The 24,819-nt window shown below is 38.9% G+C and overlaps 1 protein-coding gene across 13 annotated transcripts in view; it reads left to right on the top strand.

Annotated features, from left to right (window-relative positions):
* Positions 1-24,819, top strand: part of PKIB (cAMP-dependent protein kinase inhibitor beta) — a 120,907-nt gene that overhangs the window by 50,867 nt on the left and 45,221 nt on the right. For 7 of the 13 annotated variants that reach the window (XM_055535029.1, XM_055535034.1, XM_055535031.1 and 4 more), the window contains one exon: positions 20,973-21,042. The exons of 4 other annotated variants lie outside the window; for them this stretch is intronic. Coding sequence is in view for 2 of the 9 variants with exons in the window: in XM_055535040.1 (XP_055391015.1) it covers positions 20,973-21,042 (70 nt within the window). In the remaining 7 variants the exon portion in view is untranslated. Of the gene's footprint in view, positions 1-20,289; positions 20,523-20,972; positions 21,043-24,819 lie in introns of those variants that run through there. 2 more of the 13 variants (XM_055535026.1, XM_055535033.1) reach the window with 2 other exon arrangements.

Raw genomic sequence — 24,819 nt, 5'->3', positions numbered from 1 at the left:
ACCACTTCTATGTGGAATCTAAAATATGACACAGATGAACTTATCTGTGAAGCAAAAACAGACTCACCACCTTGGAGAACAGGCTTGTGGTTGTCAAGTGGGAGAGGGGAGGAGTGGATTGGGAGTTTGGGTTTAGCAGATCAAACTATTAAAAAAAAATTGCTGCTCTTAGCTGTTTAATTGGATCTCATGACCATCACCAAAATGCTCAGAAAGTTCCATGTTTTCTTAAGAATGGTTATGCAGTCAGCTTGCAGTAAATATTGGTGATTATTTACATCCAAAAAGCAGCTATTCATCTTTAGTGTCATGATTTATGTTAGTTCCCTTAATTACTTTTTATTGATACCAATGACGTTAAGATGATGTTTAGGGGTTAATTTAGGTTTAGTTTTGAGGATGTATGTAGGATTGGTAATGAGGGGATTTGGTGAGAGCATGATTACAGAGGTATTTGGATTGTCTCTGGCTTGCGGGTATCTGCATCTGCTTCCCTTTTCATCTTTGTTAATGAAGAGCTTCTGGGACCTTCCTTACACTGATGTTTCCAACAAACTATATTGATATTTATTGTGCGCTTTTTTCAGCTGTGTGTTTCTTAGCTTTGAAAGATTAGAAAGTAATTCAATTTAAACATTGGCTTCCAGCCACATCTCAGTTACTCATACAGTCATTAAAAGTTCACTCAGTCCAGCTTCACCATGAACCATGCAGCTCTTGCTAGAGCAATAAGGGACATAACTAAAGACAAGAGCTTTGTCACATATCAGATACGCAGTGGTGTGTTTGCTCACCTTAAAGAAACATGCGTAAATTCTAAATCTCTTCCATTGTCTTGAATCTCTGAATTAAGTTCTTTATGTTGATTAAAATATATGTTAAAATTAAATTTACTAAGATTTCATTCAAATTTCAAGGAAAAACCCAGGTAGAACCTTCATTTGTTTATTAGGAGTAATTAGGAATATTATGTACTATTAATCTTTTTCAGGTCTAAATTATTTTTGGAATAGATTGGTCTTGTCTAGTTCTGGAGTAACGAGTAGGAAATACTAAATATATTTGCAGAAGTGGTTTGGGTGAAGTCATTTATATTATGCTTTGATAACACTTGCACGTATGGGTACTGGATTAGTTATATATAATTATGATAATCGAATAGTTCTTACTAAGTGATGAGTTGGATTCGAATTAACATTCAGAGAAGTAATGATACATAAAAGTTTTGGTTATGCATTACTCTGAATTGGAGTAGGAAATGCATTGGCTCAGTGGCTGACTGATTTAAGATTATGACTTAAATACTATCCCTTGGAGGGCAATAAAACCAGTTGCCTATTTTTTAACTTTCCACGAATTGCCTTCATTCATTTATACACTCATTTTTCCTTCTTTTCAAGCTAGCAATTACTGCTCTTGTTACGGTGTAATGTGCACAGCACTGTGGAATTTTAACCAGGTTGGAATTCAAGCTTGACTTTTCCTTAGTTCTCCTAAGGACCCTTTCTGTGCAGAGCTCTTTCTGAATTAAGGCCAGGGGAGAGCTTCGTGTTCTTGGCAAGGGTAGACCTGACTCAGGACTGTCACTGGCTGCTGCATCGTCTTACCTTAAATCTGAACTAGGGGTCACTGAAGACAAAGCGTCAGGAGGAAACATGGTCTCTCCAATAGGGAAGTTCTCAGTATTCATTTTGATTGTGCCTTTGCCTCTATACTGCTCCACAAAACAAAGACAGTATTGTTTTCTCAGAAAAGTTGTGAGAAATAATGAGGTGTTCCTTTAAGTGAATTTGATTAACTGCATGTGATACAACGTGAAAAATGGAAAGCTGTAGGCACTAATGTTGCTGAGTTTGTATTCAGTGAGAAGGAGGAGTGAAAATAAATTCTGGTAACCATTAATGGATTTGTTACTTAGGAAGTATTCTGGGTTCTCTATTGAGAAGAATCCCAGTGATATGGGATTCTTCCCTCGTGGCTCAGCAGGTAAAGAATCTGCCTGTAGTGTGGGAGACCTGGGTTCGATCTCTGGGTTGGGAAGATCCCCTGGAGAAGGGAACAGCTACCCACTCCAGTATTCTGACCTGGAGAATTCCATGGAATGTATAGTCCATGGGATCTAAAAGAGTCGGGAACAGCTGAGTGACTTTTACTTTCACTTTCCAGCGATATGTGCCCTTTCTGTCTTTATTGCTTTGATGTATCATTGAAGTCACAGTGGTAAGGCATGTAAAGAAGAGGCTGCTTTGGCAGAGTGTTCAAGGATGGGGTTGTTCTATTTTGCCAAAGCTCCAGGAAAATCTTTATCTCCAGACAATGAGAAGTACCAGTAGTCATTGGATAGTGTGTTTGGGCAATAGCTAGCTTGTGGCTTGGGCAATCTCTAGCAGCCTCAGTTTTGTCATCAATGAAATGAGGATAATCATATCTGTCTTGAGAATGTTAGGAGGACTCTGATAATAATATGGATTAGTTGCCTAGCACATTTCAGTTTCTCAGAAGATATTTTTATTATGTGTTTATGCCCTAGTCAGGGTCCCACCAAAAGCAAGACTTGAGACAAACTTCTGGGGGAAGACCATAACTATACCTTTTTTTTCTTTGGTTTATTACTCAAAAAGGGCCATGATAAAAACAAGCATAATTATTGGAAATAATTTAGGGGGAACCAGAATAACACATTCTGTGTGCTTATCTGTGAACTGGGGTAGTATTGTCTTATTTATAAGACTGTTGTAAAGAGTAAATGAATTTTAACATATGTGAAGGCTTAAAACCATGTGTGGTGTACAGGAATGGCTCAGCATTATTATTATTATTATCACTGCTAGTATTATTGTTCTTATTATAGAATAGGGATTTAAACACAAGGCTCTGCAGTGAGGGAGAACTGGGTTTTAAATCCTTAAACCTTCTAAATTTGCAGTCTTAACCTTGGGTATTTACTTAGCCTTTCTGAACTTAGTCTTATCTATAAAATGGAGATGACAGAGGTTCCTCTCGAATAAGACTGAGAATGAAAACCAACAAAATAGAGTTTAGCATAGTTCCTGGCACATTTGAATCCTTTGGTAATGTTAGATTTTATATTAACAGTGACAGCTGTTCATTTATGTGGCATTCATTTGACAAATTTTTATTAAACACTGACTTACTATTTGACTATTTGTCAGGCTTTCTTCTAGACACTGGGGATATAACATGAAATACAGCAGAATTATAGCCCAACAGTAGGCTTGAATTACTTAATATTTTTAATAAAAGCTTTAAAAAAAACTTTAAAATAAAAGCTTTAATAAAACTTCTTAAAAGTTCCTTTTTTCTTAAGGAACAAAAACTAACTTTACCAAATAGAAATCATATGAACTTTTTAAGTGAATAAAGATGTTTTTTATTTTCATGTAATTTACGTGGAAATGGATGTTTCTAAATACTTTAAAATAATTTGTTTGCTTATCAAGTTTGAAGATCTCTACTTCTTATTGGAATTTTATTTACTCTTAATTTACATAACAAAATTAATGAGGCATTATATACATACATTAAAAAGTACTTGAATGAATGTAAAATTTTCTAGAGAGTTAGTACATATTTTCAAAAATTGTTGGCCTCAGGGATATTCAACCCTTACCACGCTTTTTTCTTCAGAGATCATGCAAAATTTAATTATGCTTTTAAAACCATTGTGAATGATGAATCTATCGATAAGTTAAACTAAGTGTGAAATCATTTTGTAAGACCATTTTGCTGTTATGTGATTTATTTATATATACTGGACTTATTTAATTTTCACACAATCACTGAATAAGTTTTAGCTTGATAAAGGAGAATATATTATTTTGACATCCTTAAAACTCATGGCATGAATCTCACTGTTTGAAAGGAGACATTCTCAACTAGAATTTAAAAGTCTAATTTGATAAATTCTCAGTCTCAAACTTTTTAGGTGTAAAGTTGTCTATGTGAATAACATTGATTTAATGAAGTAGCAAGGGGAAATTCGTAAATGCAAAAGTGAAGTAATTTGAAAATCTATTAGCTGAGAGACTTGTGCTCATGCTATCTTTAGAGGACACAAAGAAAAAAATAAAACATGAGAACTTTTTATATAAAGGGGCACAGAGAATGACAGTCAACAATAGAAAGATCTGCACAAAAGAAAATAAAAAGTGAAAACACTTATCCTGAGCTGGATGATGTTAAAATGTCCTGAAAGATCATGAAAATTAATTATCTTCTTTAGTTTGCCTTTACAAATGAGTTGGAAATGTCAGGCGCAGTTCTGGATGAATGAGAAGGCTGAGCACAGCATCATTTGCAGGTGTTTTCTGAACACAGCAGAACTCAGAGGACTCTGACATGCCTAAGAGAGCGCATGATAAACACGGTGCGTTTATCATACTTGTATGCGTCTTCATTGCTGCTGACAGCATAGTCAAGGGCAAAGAAGCCCATGGTGCATTATGCATTGAGAGTCAGTATGATGTAAAAGAACACTGCGGAAGATTCAGAAGACCTGGGTCCTAATTCTTTCTCTGTTCTCCATCCAGACAACTCAGTCAGGGCCTCAGTGTACAGGACCTCAGTTCTGAAATTAGAGGACTAAGGTTAATGAGTTAAATATGTTCTTCTCTAAGGCGTCTGCCACTTGTGCTTTCTGTAGCTCTGTATTCTGCTGTAGGCTTAGAAACTAAACTGTAGCATCCTTCTGGCATCCTCCTTGCTTAGACTTCATGGCCGAGAGAGCTTGCTTTATGTTTACAATGGTAATCACTGGAGGCATAAAAGGCCTGAACACCTTGGAATTAAATAAGCACATGTTTACTTACACTAGAAAGTTCCTCTTCCATTAGGCAGATATTCTTGGTCAAAATAAGATGAGGCAACCCCCCTGTGCTGTTTTATAGTCCTAAGGATGACTGTGTATGTTAGTTAATAAGTGACCAAAAAGAGCATGCTTTCATGTGAAAATTCGTGACTTCTTCAAGAAAAGAGATCTGAAACTGAGTTATAAATAAAAGGGAACATCTCAGTGATTGACATATTCTGGCATTCAATATTATTACCATTCATTATATATGAAACATTAATATTTGCAGATTGGATATTCATACATAGACATCTCTTACTATTTTAGAAGAATGATCAAAAGATAAAACATATACAAAATATGGAAAATGCAACAAAGTGGTCTCCTAATCCTACATTCTCTGTTTAGAAAAGAGAAAACAAGCTCAAGTTGGGATCTGTTATCAATGTGTTTTTTAAAATGCTGTTATGAGTAGATGGCTCTATAGATAATCATGGTTGGCATATTGTATATTAGTCCTCTTTCACATATTCACGCTGAACATTAACATCCTCTGAGAATGTTTTGCAGTAAATTTACTTTAAAAATCTTTATTGACATATAATTCATGTACCATAAAAGTCTGCCATTTAAGGAACACATTACAATGGTTTCTAGTATATTCATTCACTATCATCATGGTCACATTTTCATCACTGCAAGAGAAACCCTTAAACCATTAGCTGTGACTCCCCAGTTCCCCCCAAACCACCCCCCAGATCTTGGAAACCACTAATTACATAGTCTCTGTAAGTTTGTATGTATTGGATATTCTATATAAATAGAACCACACATGTATTTTCTTTCTCTCAGTGTAATGTTACCAAGTCCATCATGTTGTAGCATGCATCAGTACTCCATTCCTTTTTACTGCCAAATAATACAGTGTTGTAAGGATACACTACATTATGTTTAAACACTCATCAGTTGATGAACACCCACTTTGTTTCCTCTTTGTGGCTATTATGAAGGACATTGTTATGAAGCAGTGTTAAAATGTTATTCTTGTGAAAGTTTTCGTGTAGATATGTGCTTTCATTATTCATTATATATATACCTATGAGTAAATTAGCTGGTCATATAGTGAAAAAGTGAAGTCTCCTAGTGGCGGCCAACTCTTTGCGACCCCATGGACTGTAACCTATCAGGCTACTCTGACCATGGGATTTTCCAGGCAAGAATGCTGGAGTGGGTTGCCGTTTCCTTCTCCAGGGAATCTTCTGACCCAGGGATCGAACCCAGGTCTCCTGCATTACAGGCAGACACTTTACCATCTAAGCCACCATACCTCTGTTTAATAATTTGAAGGATTGCTAACCTTTTTTTCCAATGAAGCTGCACGATTTTATATTCTGTATTTATATTTATATTCTGAAGGAGGCTTTCAGTTTCTCCACATCCTTGTCAACACTTGTCATTGTCCATCTTTTTTATTATAGCCATCTTGGTGGGTGTGAGGTGGTATTTCAATGTGGTTTTAATTTGCATCTTCTAGCAGCTAATGATGTTAGGCATCTTTTCATGTCCTTATTGGCCATTTGCATACCTTCTTTGGAGAAATGTCTTTTAATATCCATTGCCCATTTTCTAAATTGGGTTATCTTTTATTGATTTAGTTGTAATAATTCCTGTATACTTTAGATACAAGTCATTTATCAGATGTGATTGACAAATAGTTTTTCCACTTCTGTGGGTAACCTTGTCACTTTTTGATGGTGTCTTTTGGTGCACAAAAGTTTTAAATTTTGGTGAAGTTTAATTTATATATGGTACGGAGGAGCCTGGTAGGCTGCAGTCCATGGGGTTGCTAAGAGTTGGACACGACTGAGCGACTTCACTTTCACTTTTCCCTTTCATGCATTGGAGAAGGACATGGCAGCCCACTCCAGTGTTCTTGCCTGGAGAATCCCAGGGACGGGGGAGCCTGGTGGGCTGCCGTCCATGGGGTCGCACAGAGTTGGACACGACTGAAGCGACTTAGCAGCAGCAGTGGTGGTTTAGTCATTAAGTCGTGTCTGACTCTTGGGACCCCATGAACTGTAGCCCGCCAGGCTCCTCTGTCCATGGGATTTCCCAGGCAAGAATACTGGAGTTGGGTTGCCATTTCCTTCTCCAGGGGCTCTTCCAGATCCAGGGATAGAACCTGGGTCCCTTGCATTGCAGGCAAATTCTTTACCAACTGAGCCACCAGGGAATTTATTTTAAATTTTTAATTGAAAGATATTTATTTTTAATTGAAGGATAATTGCTTTGCAATGTTGTGTTCGTTTTGTCACTGGTGTGTTTGGTGTCTGTTGCCTGCACCAAGGTCATGAAGCCTTACTCTTATTTTCTTCTAAAAAATTTTATAGTTTTAGCTCTTACATTTAGATTTATGACCATTTTAAGTTAATCAAGGGCTTCCCTTGTGGCTCAGCTGGTAAAGATTCTTCCTGCAATGCAGGAGACCTGGGTTCGATCTCTGGGTTGAGAAACTCTCCTGGAGAAGGGAAAGGCTACCCACTCCAGTATTCTGGCCTGGAGAATTCCATGGACGGTCCATGGAGTCGCAGAGTCGACACAACTGAGTGACTTTCATTAAGTTAATCCATGTGTGGTATGAGATATGGATCCAACTTCATTCTTTTGCATCTAGTTGTCCCAGCACCATTTCCTGAAAAGAAATTCAGTTCCCCCATTGAATTATCTTAGGTTCAAAAATTTAACAGTTTGGAAGAGGTTTTGAAAATATCAATTTCTGTATTTTTGACATTTATTTTAGTTTGACAAGAATGAGACTTAGGGTTTGATGGCTGGCCTTTTAACTACCTGAAATTCCACATATGGAAGTAAAGCATAGTGAAGCAAAAAAATAAAATGATGTTATAAGGGGATTATGAGCATGGTTTGTAAATAACAAGAAACTATTTTGCTATATTAAAGTACTATATAAAAAATCATACTAATAATATTTGATGCTCTGAATAAGGACCTTCAAAAAGTGCAAGAGGCTGAAAGATGTATAAAGATACTGCCATGTCCAGTATATTCTATTTACCAAATGGGAGAAAGGGATTAACACATTTTAGAAAAATTCTTACCAACAGTATTTACAAAGGATTTACTCTTTCTGTCTAGTTGTAGAAAGAGAGGCTATGGCATTATGGGTACTGTTTAGAGTTGACCCATTTTGCAGCTGGCTTTGTTTCTTTCTGGTTTAAAAACAGAAAGCAGAGGCCTGGAGAAATATCTCTTCCATGAGTGAAGTGGCAAATTTAGCTAAGACTGAGATTAGTAATAAGAATGTGTGTGCTCAGTTGTATCCAACTCTTTGTGACCCCATGGACCATAGCCTGCCAGGCTCCTCTGTCCATGAAATTTCCAGGCAAGAATACTGAAGTGGGTTGCCATTTCCTCCTCTAGGGGATCTTCCCAACCCAGGGATTGAACCTGCCTCTCTTGCTCCTCCTGCATTGGCAGGTGGATCCTTTACCTCTTCACCTGGGAAGCCCTTGGTAATAAAAATGCTGCTGCTGCTGCTGCTGCTAAGTCGCTTCAGTCGTGTCCGACTCTGTGCGACCCCATCGACGGCAGCCCACCAGGCTCCCCTGTCCCTGGGATTCTCCAGGCAAGAACACTGGAGTGGGTTACCATTTCCTTCTCCAATGCATGAAAGTGAAAAGTGAAAGTGAAGTCGCCCAGTCGTGTCTGACTCTTAGGAATAGTTGCTGATAATTACCGAATGGTTTCTTTATAAAGTTGGTAACATTATTAGGCTCATTTACTAATGATTGAATTGAAGTTTGGAGATGGTATATAGCCTGTCTACAGACACAGAGCTAGTTAGTAGTGGAGGTAGCATAACTCACAGGTGTCTGAGTCTAGCTTGCTATGTTTTACTACCTTCCAAAATAAAAACTAACATCTTGGCATGTGGTCCCATCACTTCATTGAAAATAGATGAGGGAAAAGTGGAAACAGTGATAGATTTTATTTTCTTGGGCTCCAAAATCACTGCAGATGGTGACTGCAGCCATGAAATTAAAAGATGCTTGGTTCTTGGAAGAAAAACTATGACAAACCTAGAGAGCATATTAAAAAGCAGAGACATCACTTTATCGACAAAGGTCTGTATCGTCAAAGCTGTAGTTTTTCCAGTAGTCATGTACGGATGTGAGAGTTGGACCATAAGGAAAGCTGAGTGCTAAAGAATTGATGCTTTCGAATTGTGGTACTGAAGAAGATTCTTGAGAGTCTTTTGGACAGCAGGGAGATCAAACCATCAATCCTAAAGGAAATTAGTTCTGAATATTCATTGGAGGGATTGATGCTTAAGCTGAAGCTCCAATACCTGAAACAAAAAGCTGATTGATTGGAAAAGACCCTGATGCTGGGAAAGATTGAGGGCTAGAGAAGAAGGGCGGGACAGAGGATGAGATGGTTGGATAGCATTATCCACTCAATGGACATGAATTTGGGCCAACTCCGGGAGATAGTGAAGGACAGGAAGGCCTGGTGTGCTGCAGTTCATGGGGTCACAGAGTCGTACACAATTGAACAATAAGCTAAAAGCTTAAGCAAGATTATGAAGGTTTAGTTTAATGGCTCAATCTCTTAAGCATATTTCTTGTTTTCCTTATTTTGATTATAAACATTTCTTACGCACTTCTTTTGATTTGCAAACATTATGGAAACAGGTTCTGTAATGATTCTAATGCATCTGTTTGTTCTTTTGCATGTGTTGGAACTTCTAGGCATAAGTAAAGATGGTGACAGCTTTATATCTGTTAATACCAAAAGGTCATGAGATACCAGGAAGCACTAGACATGCAAGCTGTTATGGGATATTTGGTTCATCTCAAGCCAATATTATGTTTTTTAATCCGTTAGTCTGATCCTGATGTTGTTTATGCTCAGTTATCTACGAATTTAGGGATGCTTTAATTTGAGAAAAGTCTAAGTAAATGTGGCTTGAAAACTATGTTAAAGTCACTGTTGTTTCCTAAGTCAACACACTTTATACCATACCCTCTAGGAGCTGCTGATACTCTTTCACTATCCCCAGATGGATGCCCGAAAAGGGCTGCCATAACAAGATACAACAAACTGGTAATTTGTTATTTCACAGTGTTTTCAGGACTGTGCTCCCTCCAAAGCCTCTAAGGGAAGATCTTTCCTGATCTCTTCCAGCCTCTGGCAGACCCAGGTATTCCTTGGCTTGTAGATACATTACTTTAGTCTGTGCCTCCATCTTCATATGACATTCCTCCTGTGTCTCTATGTCTTAACATTTTCCCCCTATTAAAAAATTTTTTTAACTGAAGTGTAGTTGATTCACACTCATTGGAAAAGACTCTGATGCTGGGAGGGATTGGGGGCAAGAGGAGAAGGGGACGACAGAGGATGAGATGGCTGGATGGTATCACTGACTCGATGGATGTGAGTCTGAGTGAACTCCAGGAGTTGGTGATGGACAGGGAGACCTGGCGTGCTGCGATTCATGGGGTCGCAAAGAGTCAGACACGACTGAGCAACTGATCTGATCTGATTGTTTAAGTTTCAGGTGTATAGCGTAGCAATTCAGATATATATGTGTGTGTGTGTTTCAGATTCTTTTCCCATATAGGCTATTACAGAGTATTGAGTAGAATTCTCAGTGCTATACAGTAGGTCCTTTCTGGTTATCTGTTTTATACATGTTAGCTACTCAGTTGTGTCTGACTCTTTGTGATCCCATAGACTATAGCCCACCAGGCTCCTCTGTCTGTGGAATTCTCCAGGCAAGAATACTGGAGTGGGTAGCCATTCCCTTCTCCAGGGGATTTTCCTGATCCAGGGATCGAACCCAGGTCTCCTGCATTGCAGGTAGATTCTTTACCATCTGAGCCACCAGGAAAGCCCCATTTTATACATAGAAGTGTGTATATGTTAATCCTAGCCTCCTAATTTATCCCTGTCTTGCCACCTCCCTTTTCTTTCCTTCTTTTTCTAAGGTCACCGGTTGTATTGGATTAAGGGTCTGCCCTAGAGCAGTATGATTTCATCTTATCTTGGTTACATCTACAAATAAGATCACAGTCTAAGGTACTGGGGTTTGAACTTCAACATTTCCTTTGAGGAGGAGGGGTCATCGCTCAAGCCATAACCCCAAATCTGGCACTTATGATACTGCTGGTCTGTGACTGACCGAGGTCAGTCCCTCAGAGAAATGCAGAGGTGGGTAGAATCGTACTACTGAAAATAAACTAGTCTCTTAGCATTTAGAATGACTGCTCTTTTCATCAGCTCCTTCATGAGATGGTTGTATTTTCATGATGATGTGGATTTTCTCATTTTTGAAGGTCCACAGGATGATGTTATTTCAACTAGTGCAGCATGGTATGACAACAGGAACACTGCAATGTGATGCAAATATCAACAACCACACAATCAGTGGGCCGAGCAGATAATGTGCCTGAGCTAGCTGTGACAATCAGCAAATGATTGATGCGTGAAGCACAGCTTTTAGCAGCAGCTGCTTCCCTGAGAATTGTGAATCACCATTTTAGCGAGTCACCATTGCAGCTGCCTTCTTCCTCTGAGCCAGATAAATCCTGACATGAACAAGGTGCCGAGAGAGGAAGTGTAAATTCGGCTAGTAGTAAATGTCACTGGCCTACGTGTGAGACATGTAGTCATTCTCAAATCCGAGAAGGGGAAGGAAGGAGATAACTTTGACATTAAATATATCTTCATTGAGTTTTGTCTTTTTTTCTTCTGTCCATAATCTTCTTGCCTTGTATGTAATGTCTTAAAGTGAAGCATATTTAAATAAGTTAATTCATCTTTTAAATAATAAATATATTTAGCACACCAGGCCTCCCTGTCCATCACCAGCTCCTGGAGTTCACTCAAACTCACGTCCATCGAGTCCACAATGCCATCCAGCCATCTCATCCTCTGTCGTCCCCTTCTCCTCCTGCCCCCAATCCCTCCCAGCATCAGAGTCTTTTCCAATGAATCAACTCTTCGCATGAGGTGGCCACAGTATTGGAGTTTCAGCTTTAGCATCATTCCTTCCAAAGAACACCCAGGACTGATCTCCTTTAGAATGGACTGGTTGGATCTCCTTGTAGTCCATGGGACTCTCAAGAGTCTTCTCCAACATCACAGTTCAAAAGCATCAATTCTCTGGTGCTCAGTTTTCTTCACAGTCCAACTCTCAAATCATACATGACCACTGGAAAAATTATAGCCTTGACTATACAGACCTTTGTTGGCAAAGTAATGTCTCTGCTTTTGAATATGCTATCTAGGTTGGTCAGAACTTTCCTTTCAAGAAGTAAGTGTCTTTTAATTTCATGGCTGCAGTCACCATCTACAGTGATTTTGGAGCCCCCCAAAATAAAATCTGACACTGTTTCCACTGTTTCCCCATCTATTTCCCATGAAGTGATGGGACTGGATGCCATGATCTTCGTTTTCTGAATGTTGAGCTTTAAGCCAACTTTTTCATTTTCCTCTTTCACTTTTATCAAGAGGCTTTTTAGTTCCTCTTCACTTTCTGCCATAAGGGTGGTGTCATCTGCATATCTGAGGTTATTGAGATTTCTCCCAGCAATCTTGATTCCAGCTTTTGCTTCTTCCAGCCCAGAGTTTCTCATGATGTACTCTGCATATAAGTTAAATAAGCAGGGTAACAATATATAGCCTTGATATACTCCTTTTCCTATTTGAACCAGTCTGTTGTTCCATGTCCAGTTCTAACTGTTGCTTCCTGACCTGCATATAGGTTTCTCAAGAGGCAGGTCAGGTGGTCTGGTATTCCCTTCTCTTTCAGAATTTTCCACAGTTTATTGTGATCCACACAGTCAAAGGCTTTGGCATAGTCAATAAAGCAGAAATAGATGTTTTTCTGGAACACTCTTGCTTTTTCCATGATCCATCAGATGTTGGCAATTTGATCTCTGGTTCCTCTGCCTTTTGACTGAACTGAACTGAACTGAATGTAAAGAATTTAGTATGTCTACTAAGCAACACTCTGGGGAAAAATACATCTTTGTAGAAAAGTGTATTAAGACTTTCCTTTATTATACTTTTGTACTTTAATGATGTTAACGTTTTAAAATCCAACTGTGAGTATTGGGCTGCAGTCATGAAGTGCGGTCTGTACAGTTTAATGCAGTGGCCTGCTCTAAATGGCTCTCCAATTCTAGACAGATTATGAATTAGAAAAGCGATGGGTTTTTCTAGTTGACCTATATACCTGGATTAAAAAAAAAAATCCTCAAAATGGTGATGACAACAACGAGAAAGAGAAACAAGGCTAGGCTGCCTCTCTTAGTGAAGGTGAATTTGAAAACCAGAGATGAGCATTTCAGCCTAAGCCTCTTTACTGATGAACTGAGTTTGAAGTTTTGGCTGGTTTGCTCTTCAGAGATAATTCTTAGAGATAGTTTCCAAGAATAACTCTTTCAAAGACCTGTTAAGAATGAATTTATCTCAAAATACTACTTCAGATGTTTTCTTCATGCTATTCTGAAATCTAAAACTAACAATCAGTGTTTTATTTAGGTAGAAGCACCTAAATCTGAAGCTTATCAAATAGTTAACAAAGATATATGCCTCAGAATAAGATTTTTCTAATACATTTTTTTTTTCTACCTGTGTTTTTCCTAGATGGTAGGAAGAAGAAATAGCCATGATTAAGAATATTAGGGCAAAGTAGATTAAAGAGGGAAACCTTTGGCCCAGGAAATAATGGGATCAAAACCACACAGGAATTCATACAGAGTTAGTTTTGAAAGGAAATGGAAGTCAGGAGGAAGGGATAAAAAAAAGTTGGCTATAAATCAATTTTATTAATGAAAAAAATACCCAAGTGTGTTTGAAATTTTCACAGCTCTTTTTTGGTTCTGTGTTGGTAATTGACAATTGGGTTTTGGATGAAGCTGAGTTTATACTCCTTTGCCCCCAATAAAGTAATGATTTGTGATCTTGTACTACTCATTAACCTTCTAAAGTGCACTTTCTCCTTTGCTGCAAAGAACATCCTAATAATAATGGCTATTGTTTATTAAGGTGTTTATACTAAGACATTGTCTCAATCTTCAGAACACTCTGTGAGCAAAAGTTCTATATTTACATTTGTTGTTGTTCTGTCTCCCAGACTGACCTCACAGACTAGCACGCCAGGCCTCTCTGTCTCTCACCATCTCCCAAAGTTTGCTGAAATTCATGTCCATTGAATCAGTGATGCCATCCACCCATCTCATCCTCTGACTCCCTCTTCTGCTTCTGTCCTCAGTCTTTCCCATCATCATGGACTTTTCCAGTGAGTCAGCTGTTTGCTTCAGATGACCAAAACACTGGAGTTTCAGCTTTAGCATCAGTCCTTTTAATGAATATTCAGGGTTGATTTCCCTTTAGATTAACTGGTTTTGATCTCCTTGCTGTCCAAGGGACTCTCAAGAGTCTTCTCCAACACCACAGTTCAAAAATATGAATTCTTAAGCTCTCAGCCTTCTTTATGGTCCAGCTCTCACAACCATACATGACCACTGGGAAGACCCTAGCCTTGACTATATGGACCTTTGTTGGCAGAGCAATATTTCTGCTTTTCAACACACTGTCTAGGTTTGTCATAGCTTTCCTGCCAAGAAGCAAACATCTTCTGATTTCATAACTGCAGTCACCCACCATAGTGATTTTAGAGCCCAAGAAGAGGAAATCTGTCACTACTTCCACTTTTTTCCCTTCTATTTGCCATAAAGTAATGGCGCTGAATGCCATGATCTTAGTTTTTTTAATGTTTAGTTTTAAGCCAGCTCTTTAACTCTCCTCCTTCACCCTCATCAAGAGGCTATTTAGCTCTTCTTTGCTTTCTGCCATTAGAGTGGTATCATCCACATATCTGAAGCTGTTGATGTTTCTCCCACCTATCTTGATTCCAGCTTGTAACTCATCCAGCCCAGCATTTCTCATGATGTGCTCAGCATATAAATTAGACAAACGGTGACAGCAGACAGCCCTGCCGTACTCCTTTCTCAATCTTGAACCAGTCGGTTGTTCCATACGGTGTTCTGACTGTTGCTTCTTGACCTGCATACAGGTTTCTCAGGAGACAGGTATGGTGATCTGGTATTCCCATCTCTTTAACAGCTTTCCACAGTATTTATTATGATCCACACAGTCAAAGGCTTTGGTGTAGTCAATGAAACAGAGGTAGATGTTTTTTTTGGAATTCTCTAGCTTTCTCTATGATCCAGCAGATGTAGGCAATTTGATCTCTGGTTCCTCTTTCTTTTCTAAATCCATCTTGGACATCTGGAAGTCCTTGGTTCACATAATGCTGAGGCTTAGCATGCAAGATTTTAAGCTTGACCTTACTAGCGTGGGAGATGAGTGCAGTTTTCTGATGGTTAGCACATTCTTTCGTACTACTCTTCTTGGGAATTGGGATGAGGATTGACCTTTTCCGGTCCTGTGGCCACTACTGGGTCTTTCAGATTTGCTGACATTTAATGCAACACCTTGATGGCATCATCCTTTAGGGTTTTGAATAGTTCTACTGGAATTCCATGAATTCCATCGCATCCACTAGCTTTATTAACAGCTTTATTATCTTCCTCCATGGAAGAATGGAGGAGAACTACCAATAGCCCCAGAAAGAATTTTCCCATTATGCATAAGAAAAGTTGTATTAAAGTGGCCCATTTATGGTTATGTTCTAGAGCCAGCCTGGCTCCAAAGCTCACGTGCTTAGCGTTATACTGTTGTTAGTGTCAGACTCTCTCCCAGCCTTAGCCCGCTCTGACCACACTTTTTCCATATATATGCGTTATTATACTGTATTGGTGTTTTTCTTTCTGGCTTACTTCACTCTGTATAATAGGCTCCAGTTTCATCCACCTCATTAGAACGGATTCAAATGTATTCTGTGTAATGGCTGAGTAATACTCCATTGTGTATATGTACCACAGCTTTCTTATCCATTCATCTGCTGATGGACATCTAGGTTGCGTCCATGTCCTGGCTAGTATAAACAGTGCTGCGATGAACACTGGGGTACACGTGTCTCTTTCAATTCTGGTTTCCTTGGTGTGTAGGCCCAGCAGTGGGATTGCTGGGTCATATGGCAGTTCTGTTTCCAGTTTTTTAAGGACTCTCCACACTGTTCTCCATAGTGGCTGTACTAGTTTGCATTCCCACCAACAGTGTAAGAGGGTTCCCTTTTCTCCACACCCTCTCCAGCATTTATTACTTGTAGACTTTTGGATCGCAGCCATTCTGACTGGCGTGAAATGGTACCTCATTGTGGTTTTGATTACCCTTCTCTTATTAATTGCCGCTTACTGCTTCTCCCTCCTGCCTCTTGTGAGAACACACTATTATTCATTTACACACACACTGATCTCTTTAGTCTGAGATTCTATCAGTTCTCATCTTTTCAACTCTATATACGATACAAAATTGCTGAAATTTCCGTTTTTAATTTTCTCCTCTTGTCTGAGCGCCAGGCCCATAGTTCCAGTTACTTACTCTGCCGTCCCCTTGGCAATATTGCCAGCATCTAAACTTACTAGCTCTCCTTCTCGTATGTTATTTTGTTAGTGATTCTGTGATCCAGTTCCCTAAACATAAAACCTTGCAATTGTTTCAACTTGTTGCCCTCCTTCATTCACTTTGGCCTATCACCACATTCTGTGGATTTTTCTACTTCAAAATATTTTTTATTCATCTGAATTAGTTAAAATATTGGTTTGACAGTTATAATAAAGTCCTGAAATAATAGTGGATTAAACATAGTGTGGCTCAGATGGTAAAGTGTCTGCCTACAATGTGGGAGACCTGGCTTCTATCCCTGGGTTGGGAAGATCCCCTGGAAAAGGAAATGGCACCCCACTCCAGTAATCTCACCTGGAAAATCCCATGGATGGAGGAGCCTGGTAGGCATGGGGTCGCAAAGAGTCGGACGCAACTGAGTGACTTCACTTTCTTTAAACGTAGTATAGGTTTAGTTCTGTCTTATTACAGCCCAGGTAGATGGTACAGACATGGTGTAATGGCTTGACATGTTAGGGATACGGGCTACTTACATCTTGTTGCTTTGTCATCCCCAGGGTGGTGTCCTTGTCCACGTGGTGAATGATGGCTCACCATACAGATGGTATCAAGTTTTCAAAAAAGGAAAAAGAGAAGGGAAGGGCCACACTCCCCTCTCTTTATGGTATAACCTAGAAACTCATACATCACTTATGCTCATAGCTCATGTTTCAGTAACAAAATCCAGTTACATGGTGGCATCTAGCAGCATGGGAGGCTTGGTAATGGGGTCCTTAGCTATGTACCCAGCTGAACTTTGTATTTTTTAAAGAAGAGCAGAAGAGCTATTGAGAACCCAAGCAGAAGCCTCTGCTACACTTTCCTTAATCCAGTTTTATTGTCTCCCCTTTTGGTGGGACTTTATTGCCAATGCCAAGATTACTTCTAGAGTCTTACAGCTGGATTTACTGTTTGCTTACTATCAACGCACTCATTTTTCTTTTAAAGAGCCATTTTTGTTGTTAAACCTCAGTTTAGTAGCCCATAGCATAAAGTCTGTTTCAGAACTCTTGATAATCTGGCCTTATTCTACCTGCTTTGATCTGTTTTCAACTTTCATTCATTCATTCTTTGTTTATGCAGTAAACACGTGTCGGGTGCCTACTCTGTGTCAGGCATATAGAGTCATTTGTTTTCCTAAGCTAGTTCATTTGAGTTCTGTGGATAGAAAACATCCTCATGAATGTCCATACTCTCTCATGTCACATTGATTCATCTTTTGATGTTTATTTTCATCTTTATAATGCTTGAGAGATTAACTGCATCGTCAGAAAACAGCCTTTCAAAACTGGGTCTTGCAGTTGAAGTGGTCAGTTTTTTTTTTTTTTTTTTAGGAAGCAGATAAAGTTCACCTGATATATATTTTTTTTTATTTAAGAAAATTATTTTAATTGGAGTATAATTGCTTTATAATGTTGTGTTAGTTTCTGCTGTACAATAATGTGAATTTGCTATATGTATACATATATTCCCTCCCTTCCATCCCCTCATCTGACATTTTGAATGTTCAGGCCTTTATACATTTTAGAACTATGATTTGCCTTTAAAAACAAAACAAAAGTAGAAACTAATGCCCCTTGAAGCAGCTATCAGTAGATTTAGTAGCTCATTGAAATTGTAAAACAGCTCAGTGCAACCATTGACTAAGTATTACCTCATAGAGTTCTCTAGTTGCTTATTTGTTCTCAAACAACCTCATCTTCAGTCCTACAATCCTCGGTATGATAGAGGCTGCTGCTGCTGCTGCTAAGTCGCTTCAGTCGTGTCCGACTCTGTGCAACCCCATAGACCGCAGCCCACCAGGCTCCCCCGTCCCTGGGATTCTCCAGGCAAGAACACTGGGGTGGGTTGCCATTTCCTTCTCCAATGCATGAAAGTGAAAAGTCAAAGTGAAGTCGCTCAGTCGTGTTCGACTCTTTGCGACCCCATGGACTGCAGCCCACCAGGCTCCTCCGTCCATGGGAGTTTCCAGGCAAGAGTACTGGAGTGGGTGCCATTGCCTTCTCCGATGATAGAGGCAGACATTTATTTAATATAACTAAGCAGGCATCATCTTTATATTTGTATTTCATTTTTTTGGAGAAATTGTCAGATCAGGTCCAGGGCTAGGTAGGGTGAGGTATGTGAAGCCAAGCTGTATAAGTGCAGTGTTAGATCTATATGAAGTGATCAGGATCCTTCTTTATGCAGAGTTTGCATACTGACATGCCTGACTGCTCAAGTCATGAAAACTTTCAAGTTCGTATAGATTTAAAAGAAAAGGATAAGTATTTGTTATTTTATCAAACCCTAGAAGCAAAGAGTACCTTAAATCTTACCAGATCATACTTTAAAAATTATATTTGCAAATGAGATCTGCTGGGGTTGTGCAGGGAAGCCAGTCCATGAAAACAAGGCAGGGACATCTACAAGGAAGACAGTCCAGAGTCCAGGGTCAGTCATTCAGCTGCTTTATCTATTTCATTGTCTTATAACAGCTATTCATTCCCTCTTCAGCATGGTAGCTTTATCTCTAAGATGGCAGTGTTGTCAAGTAATTTGCAAACTACATTTGTGGAGGGAGAGTTGAGGTGGAAGAAGACAGAGTGGGTAGAGACTGAAGCTGTTTTAGCCACAGCCATTCTGTTTGTGTCTGTCTTAACATATTGGCCACCTGCTGAAGAGTTCATTTGGGAAAGAAATATTTTAAAATAGTTTGAAAATCACTGAATTAGCTGATTTGCAAGATCTATGCTAATTCACAACCCTGCATGTGCATGTATACTAATATGATGAATTTCTGCTGATCCACCCACATCTTGATTTGCTCCTCTTGAAAAGCTTGTAATAACCTTTGCTGAAACCACTGGCCTTTTTCCCTTGGGAATCTCTTAGTAGTTATATGTATATCACCAGGTTTTCCCTAGATTAAACTGTAGTTACAGGAGAGATAATGGAGAGGAAATTAGATCTTGTATATAGTAGCAAGGTCTTCTAAATTCTGCATCCAACCTGGAAGTTCAGGAAGAACTTAGTAGAACACTTAAGTTATATTTACAGTATTCTTATTTGATTTAAATTTCTGTTAATGTATTTAACATACATGTCAATGATAATATAACAAATTATGTTTTTCATTAGAAGAGTGGTACTTATAATTTATAAACATGAATTTTCATATATAGGAGATGTGTGCTCAAAACAATTTGTTGGTGATGTTAAAGGCATGCCACTGTTCTTAAAGCCTTTTCAGAAATTACTTTTCTTTTGTTGGTAGTGTTGATAATTGATAGTTTAAAGGATAAGTAGAGAGTCTCTCAGTCTCTTAATCTTTAGTGTATTTGTGTTTAGCATATCACCCATAAATCTGAATTTTGATGTCTGTGAAGAATCAAAAATTCATATGGATATTTTTAAAGTCCGTTGCATGAATATATTTGAATATAGCATAAGCTGCAAAGAAGTGAAGAGGGAAAAATAACTGTCAGTCTTTCTTTCTTTTGATTCTAGTGAAATAGGAAGAGATAGGTGGAAATTCATAAAATAAAAACAAAATTTAATCCTGGAAAAAGCATAAAATTATAGGGATTTATTAAATATACATTTAAAGACATAACAGTGTTATGCTTTTTAAAGAATAACAGTGTTAAGCTTTTTACCTGATTTTAAACTGGGTTCCTATTTGAAGTTTCTACTAGATCTTTTCTGAGAGCCATAAACAAATGTTTGAAAAATTAGGACTACAAAAGTATTTTTCTTAATCTTGCTCTTTTGGGGTGCATATTTGCATTATATTATATAAATTTTGAAGCTTGTAAAATTTTTGCTTTGTTACTACTTCCCATATGATCATTTGTTCGTTTATTTTTCTCTTCCTCTTCTCAGTTCCCTTTATCTCATCTGAACAAATAGGACTCATTTGAAGGAAAACAGTTTCAGATACACAGTGAGAGGAACAGAGAAAATCATATAGGAGGCTGAGTAGAGGAACGCAATCGAAAGATGTCTGCTGTGGGGTTTAAAATTCTTCCTCAGTGATAAGTATGCGTTCAAGCAGCTCTGAGTCTGAAAAGCACCTCACAGACCTTGACATTCAACTGATATTTATTGCATCCCTCCTACCATGTGCAAGGTGAATGAATCACAGTCTGTGCCCTCAAAAGGCTTTAAGAAACTTGTGTGAGGTGGGGGATGGGAAGGCAGGCACTAATCAGAAATTAACAATATAGGTGATAGGTTCAACAGTAGAGATAGACTAGAGTGATTTAGAGCGCAGTGGAGGGAGCCTACGTGATGACTTTCTCAGCTTGACATTAATCCCTAATTGCACTGTTGTAGTATAATTGCACTTTGTAGCTGGCAATCCTGGGTACTAACACTTGTTATTTGAAATGAACCCTTTTGACTTTTAATAGAAAATTTTGTTGTAGAATTGGAGATTCTGCTTTTCTCAAGAAAGTCAAACAAGTCATGATGTTTACCCGTTTTAAGTTGAAAAAGGACAAAATGACTGAAATTTGATGATCTAAATGGATTTTCACCTTATTTGGTTTTTCATAGTCTTTTTTTTTTTTATTTACAGGAAAAAGGGTTTGTCAGAGTTTCTTCCTACATCTGTCTTAGAAATAGCAGCATATTTTAATCAGATATTTGTAAGTATTTTTTTCTTCTTTACTTAGGAAATTAGATACTGATTTTGTGGAAGAAATGGCTCCTTCAGTAAAACATTTGACAAGATATAGTGATACAATCTGAGTTGGCATGCAAAATTTGAATGGGAGCAAAGCACACACAAACGTCATCCTTTAAGGAAAACAAATCCTCAGTCAGAAAACCTTCAACAAATCTATCAACAACTACTGAATGTTTAATTATTATTTTTGCAATTTCTCTTTCTTAATGTCATTTTTCTTACTTTTCCCCTTTGTGAAAATATCTGTGTGTTCACATATTTTAGAAAGGCTGTAACATCAATGTGAAAGGAAGAGAGAAAGAGTAGGATATAAACAGAGGAAAGGGGAAGAATTTGAATTCTGTTAAAAATTGTATGGTTTTGGACAACTTTGTCTTTTCCATTAATGATTTTAGTGAATTGTTTTTAAAAAATCAAAGTTAGAGCTCGTAATACCTATGATCCATTTGGTTTCATCATATTTATGAAATACCTTCTGTTGTGCGATACCAAGTCCTTGTCAACGCAGGAATGGGGAATCTGGGAGATCCTTTCTACTTCAGTGTAGCAAGAGATCAAGACAAGCACATCTTTTCACAAACATATTTTATTAGACAAATTGAGATGAATCAATGGGGGCAGAGAGTTTTGTCCTAAAAAAATGTGTTTGTAGTAATAGCATTTTATATTGTATTCCCTGAAAGATATTTCGAGTCTAATGTAGTCCTGTTCTAGCATGTTGAAAGGCATACAGTCTAGGGTCCATGGTATAAAGATAGATTAATGAAGCAGAGTCAGATAATTAAGATCTGGAGGTGACTGGGCTCCTCACCAAGTGGGCGAGACCCTGCACAGCATATTTCTGTGCTTCTCATCAGCTAATATTTGTTTCAAAGGTTGTTGACTAGAAGTGATGACTACCTTGGATCATTTTAGGATTTGAGGGCATCCCTTAAATTGTTGTTTATTAGCTACTAGTCCTTACATCTTGGCTAATCTATGATTATTTTTAATGACGTAAACATTTGTGATGTAGGTAATAAAGCCAGCCAACAGGAACTGAGGCATATTGCTAACTTGCTTCCTCAGATAAGATCTCAGCAGATGATTTAATTAAAAGGTTGTACTGAACTCTTTAATTCTATAGCAGTATAGGCTGTTCTTTAGCTATGTGGCATTATTTTTCAGTTCTCCTGTATCCATTTATGAATCTCATGGTTTTGGAGAAATTACATGAACTCTCTATTGCTTCAGTTTGTCAGTAAAATGAGGGTAAAAGTGCTCGTATCACAGTTTTTTATGGGAGTAAACGAGATGATGAAATACGATAGAAATAATAATGATGAGTGGACCTCTCTTGCAGTCAGAACTTCCTGTCTTCACTATATTGTTCAGCAGACTTTGAGGTCTTGCCTGTATGATTATTTCATTTGTCAGCATATGTAAGCTATTTGTAAAATCACTGAAAGAATTGTTAAAATGCAGATTTGGGGCCATCTTCCTAGATTTTTTTGCCAAGCATCTTAGATAATTTACATGAAAATGACCTACAGGCTACCTTTTGAAAAACACTATTTTTCCTTTGTAAATGAGCCCCAAATTAGTTGATCACCAAAGGCACATGAAAGCCTTGTAAAAAAACATACCCAGGGTTCCATCTTAAACATTCTGATTTGGTAGATCTGGTGCAAGGCATCAGAGCTTGTTTTTTGAAAGTTGCCACACTGATTTTGATATTTGCAAACTGCTGCTTTATAGCCTTACTGTATCTCTAATTTTTTATTCATAAAACTTTTGTCTGTGCTTGCTGTGTGTGGATGAGGGAATATCATTATGGATATGTGCTTCAACTAGTCTAGATCAAGTTACAGGAGTGAAAAGGATGAGATTAGATGTCTGCATTTGCAGTCACTACCCAGATTTACAGTCTTCTTTCCCTTGGTTGTATAGCTGCATTAGTAAATCCAAGTGCTTACTCCCTATACTAAAGAATTTCTACATGAGAAAGTACTATAGGAAACCATCTAGTTCAAACCTCTCATCTCACAGAGCAGGAACATGAGGCCCAGAGCTTTGCCCAAGGCCATGGGCAAGTCTTGGATCAACACTTGGATTTCTACCCCCAGCTCAGCTCCATTTCCATCACATCAGCTGACTGCCACATCAGGAACCTGTGACACCTATGAAACCAGTTCTTCTAGCGTTGACTGTGGGTAGGCTTCCCAGAGTGTAGAAAGCACTCTGTGACTGAGCTTTCCTACTTCCTGTCCAGCTGTCGGAAAGAGAGCTTTTTCTTTTCTGACTCCAGTTCTCCATCCTGAATAAAAAGAAGCAGGAAGGTCACTGGGGGACTGAGGTTCTTGCCAGGTGGGGCAGCCTGTTCCAGCAGTGACACCATCATCTCAGTTGCCTTCCTGATTCTTCATCTTAGCAGAGCCAACTGTGCCTTTTTTCAAACTCCAACAAATCTCTGGATGACAGAGCCATCATCATTTTAGTCTGTCTTCTTGCATCATTTTTTTCCTTGGCATCACTTTAGTTGCTCTTATTTGGACACTGTTCAGCTCTGAAGAGCCATTTTCTCTCTCTGTCTCTGTGTGTGTGTGTGTGTGTGTGTGTGTGTGTGTGTGTGTGTGTGTATGGTAGTTGCTCAGTCACGCCCCACTCTTTGCGACCCCATGGACTGTAGCCCTCCAGGCTCCTCTGTCCATGGAATTCTTCAGGCAAGAATACTGGAGTAGATTGCCATTCCCTTCCCCAGGGGATCTTCCTAACCTGGGGATCAAACCCAGGTCTCCCACATTGCAGGCAGATTCTTTACCAGCTGAGCCACCAGGGAAGCCATTACAGTCAACAAATATTAAGTACTACTACTGTGTCCCAAAAACAGTCTTGGGTATCAGAGATGTCAAATGAATCCAGCACAGTCCTAGTTTCAGAAGAATTCACAGGATCACAAGGAGGGAGGGCAGTATAAAAAATGCTGCAGGAGTGCTCGAGAGCATCACAGGAGCCATGGCTACTACTTTTTAGGGGAGTCCAGGAAGCCTTTTGGTAAGGGGGGACATTGGTTGGCTTTGAGTGCAAAAACTATAACCCTCAGTGTAAATGCACAACATTTTGCAACCACACGAAGAGAATGTTTTGAAGGGTTAATGAAGAGAGCAAATGTAATTGAGATTAATAAGGCAAATGCCAGCATGATGGAGAGAAGGGAACACTGCAACACGTAGCCAAAGGCCTGGGTCTTCTCCTCATGGTATCACACCTAACCTTTGTGGCTTTGGCCAGTCCAGTGAGACTCCTTAGACTTCATTTGACTGCTTGCTCAATTCATTCATGTAATGAAATTCATGTTATAGGCTGTTTTTCTTGCCTGGAAAATCCCATGGACAGAGGAGCCTGGCAAGCTACAGTCCATGACATTGCAAGAGTTGGACACAACTTAGCGACTAAACCACCACCACCATGTACTTGGGATGCAGTCAAGTGAAGCCAAAATGCCTCCCCAAGTGTTTCCTGAGCTGAAGCTCAGTGTTGAGTAGAGGTTGACCTAGTCAAGAGAAACGTTGGAAGGAGATGCTCCAGCCAGTGGCCTGAATGTGAAGGTGAAGGGAGTGTGTCTGGGAGTCATAAGCCCTGAATGGGGAGCAGTTCCTTTCACATACCTACCTGAGGTCAGGGGAGGCAAGACCTCAGGCTGGGGAGTAAGCAGAGTGTAGATCAGGGAGGGTGTGGCTAGTCATGCTAAGGGACT

The sequence above is a fragment of the Bubalus kerabau genome, chromosome 9 (assembly GCF_029407905.1).
Source record: "Bubalus kerabau isolate K-KA32 ecotype Philippines breed swamp buffalo chromosome 9, PCC_UOA_SB_1v2, whole genome shotgun sequence".
NCBI lineage: Eukaryota > Metazoa > Chordata > Mammalia > Artiodactyla > Bovidae > Bubalus > Bubalus kerabau.
This window is presented reverse-complemented; position numbering and strand designations above follow the sequence as displayed.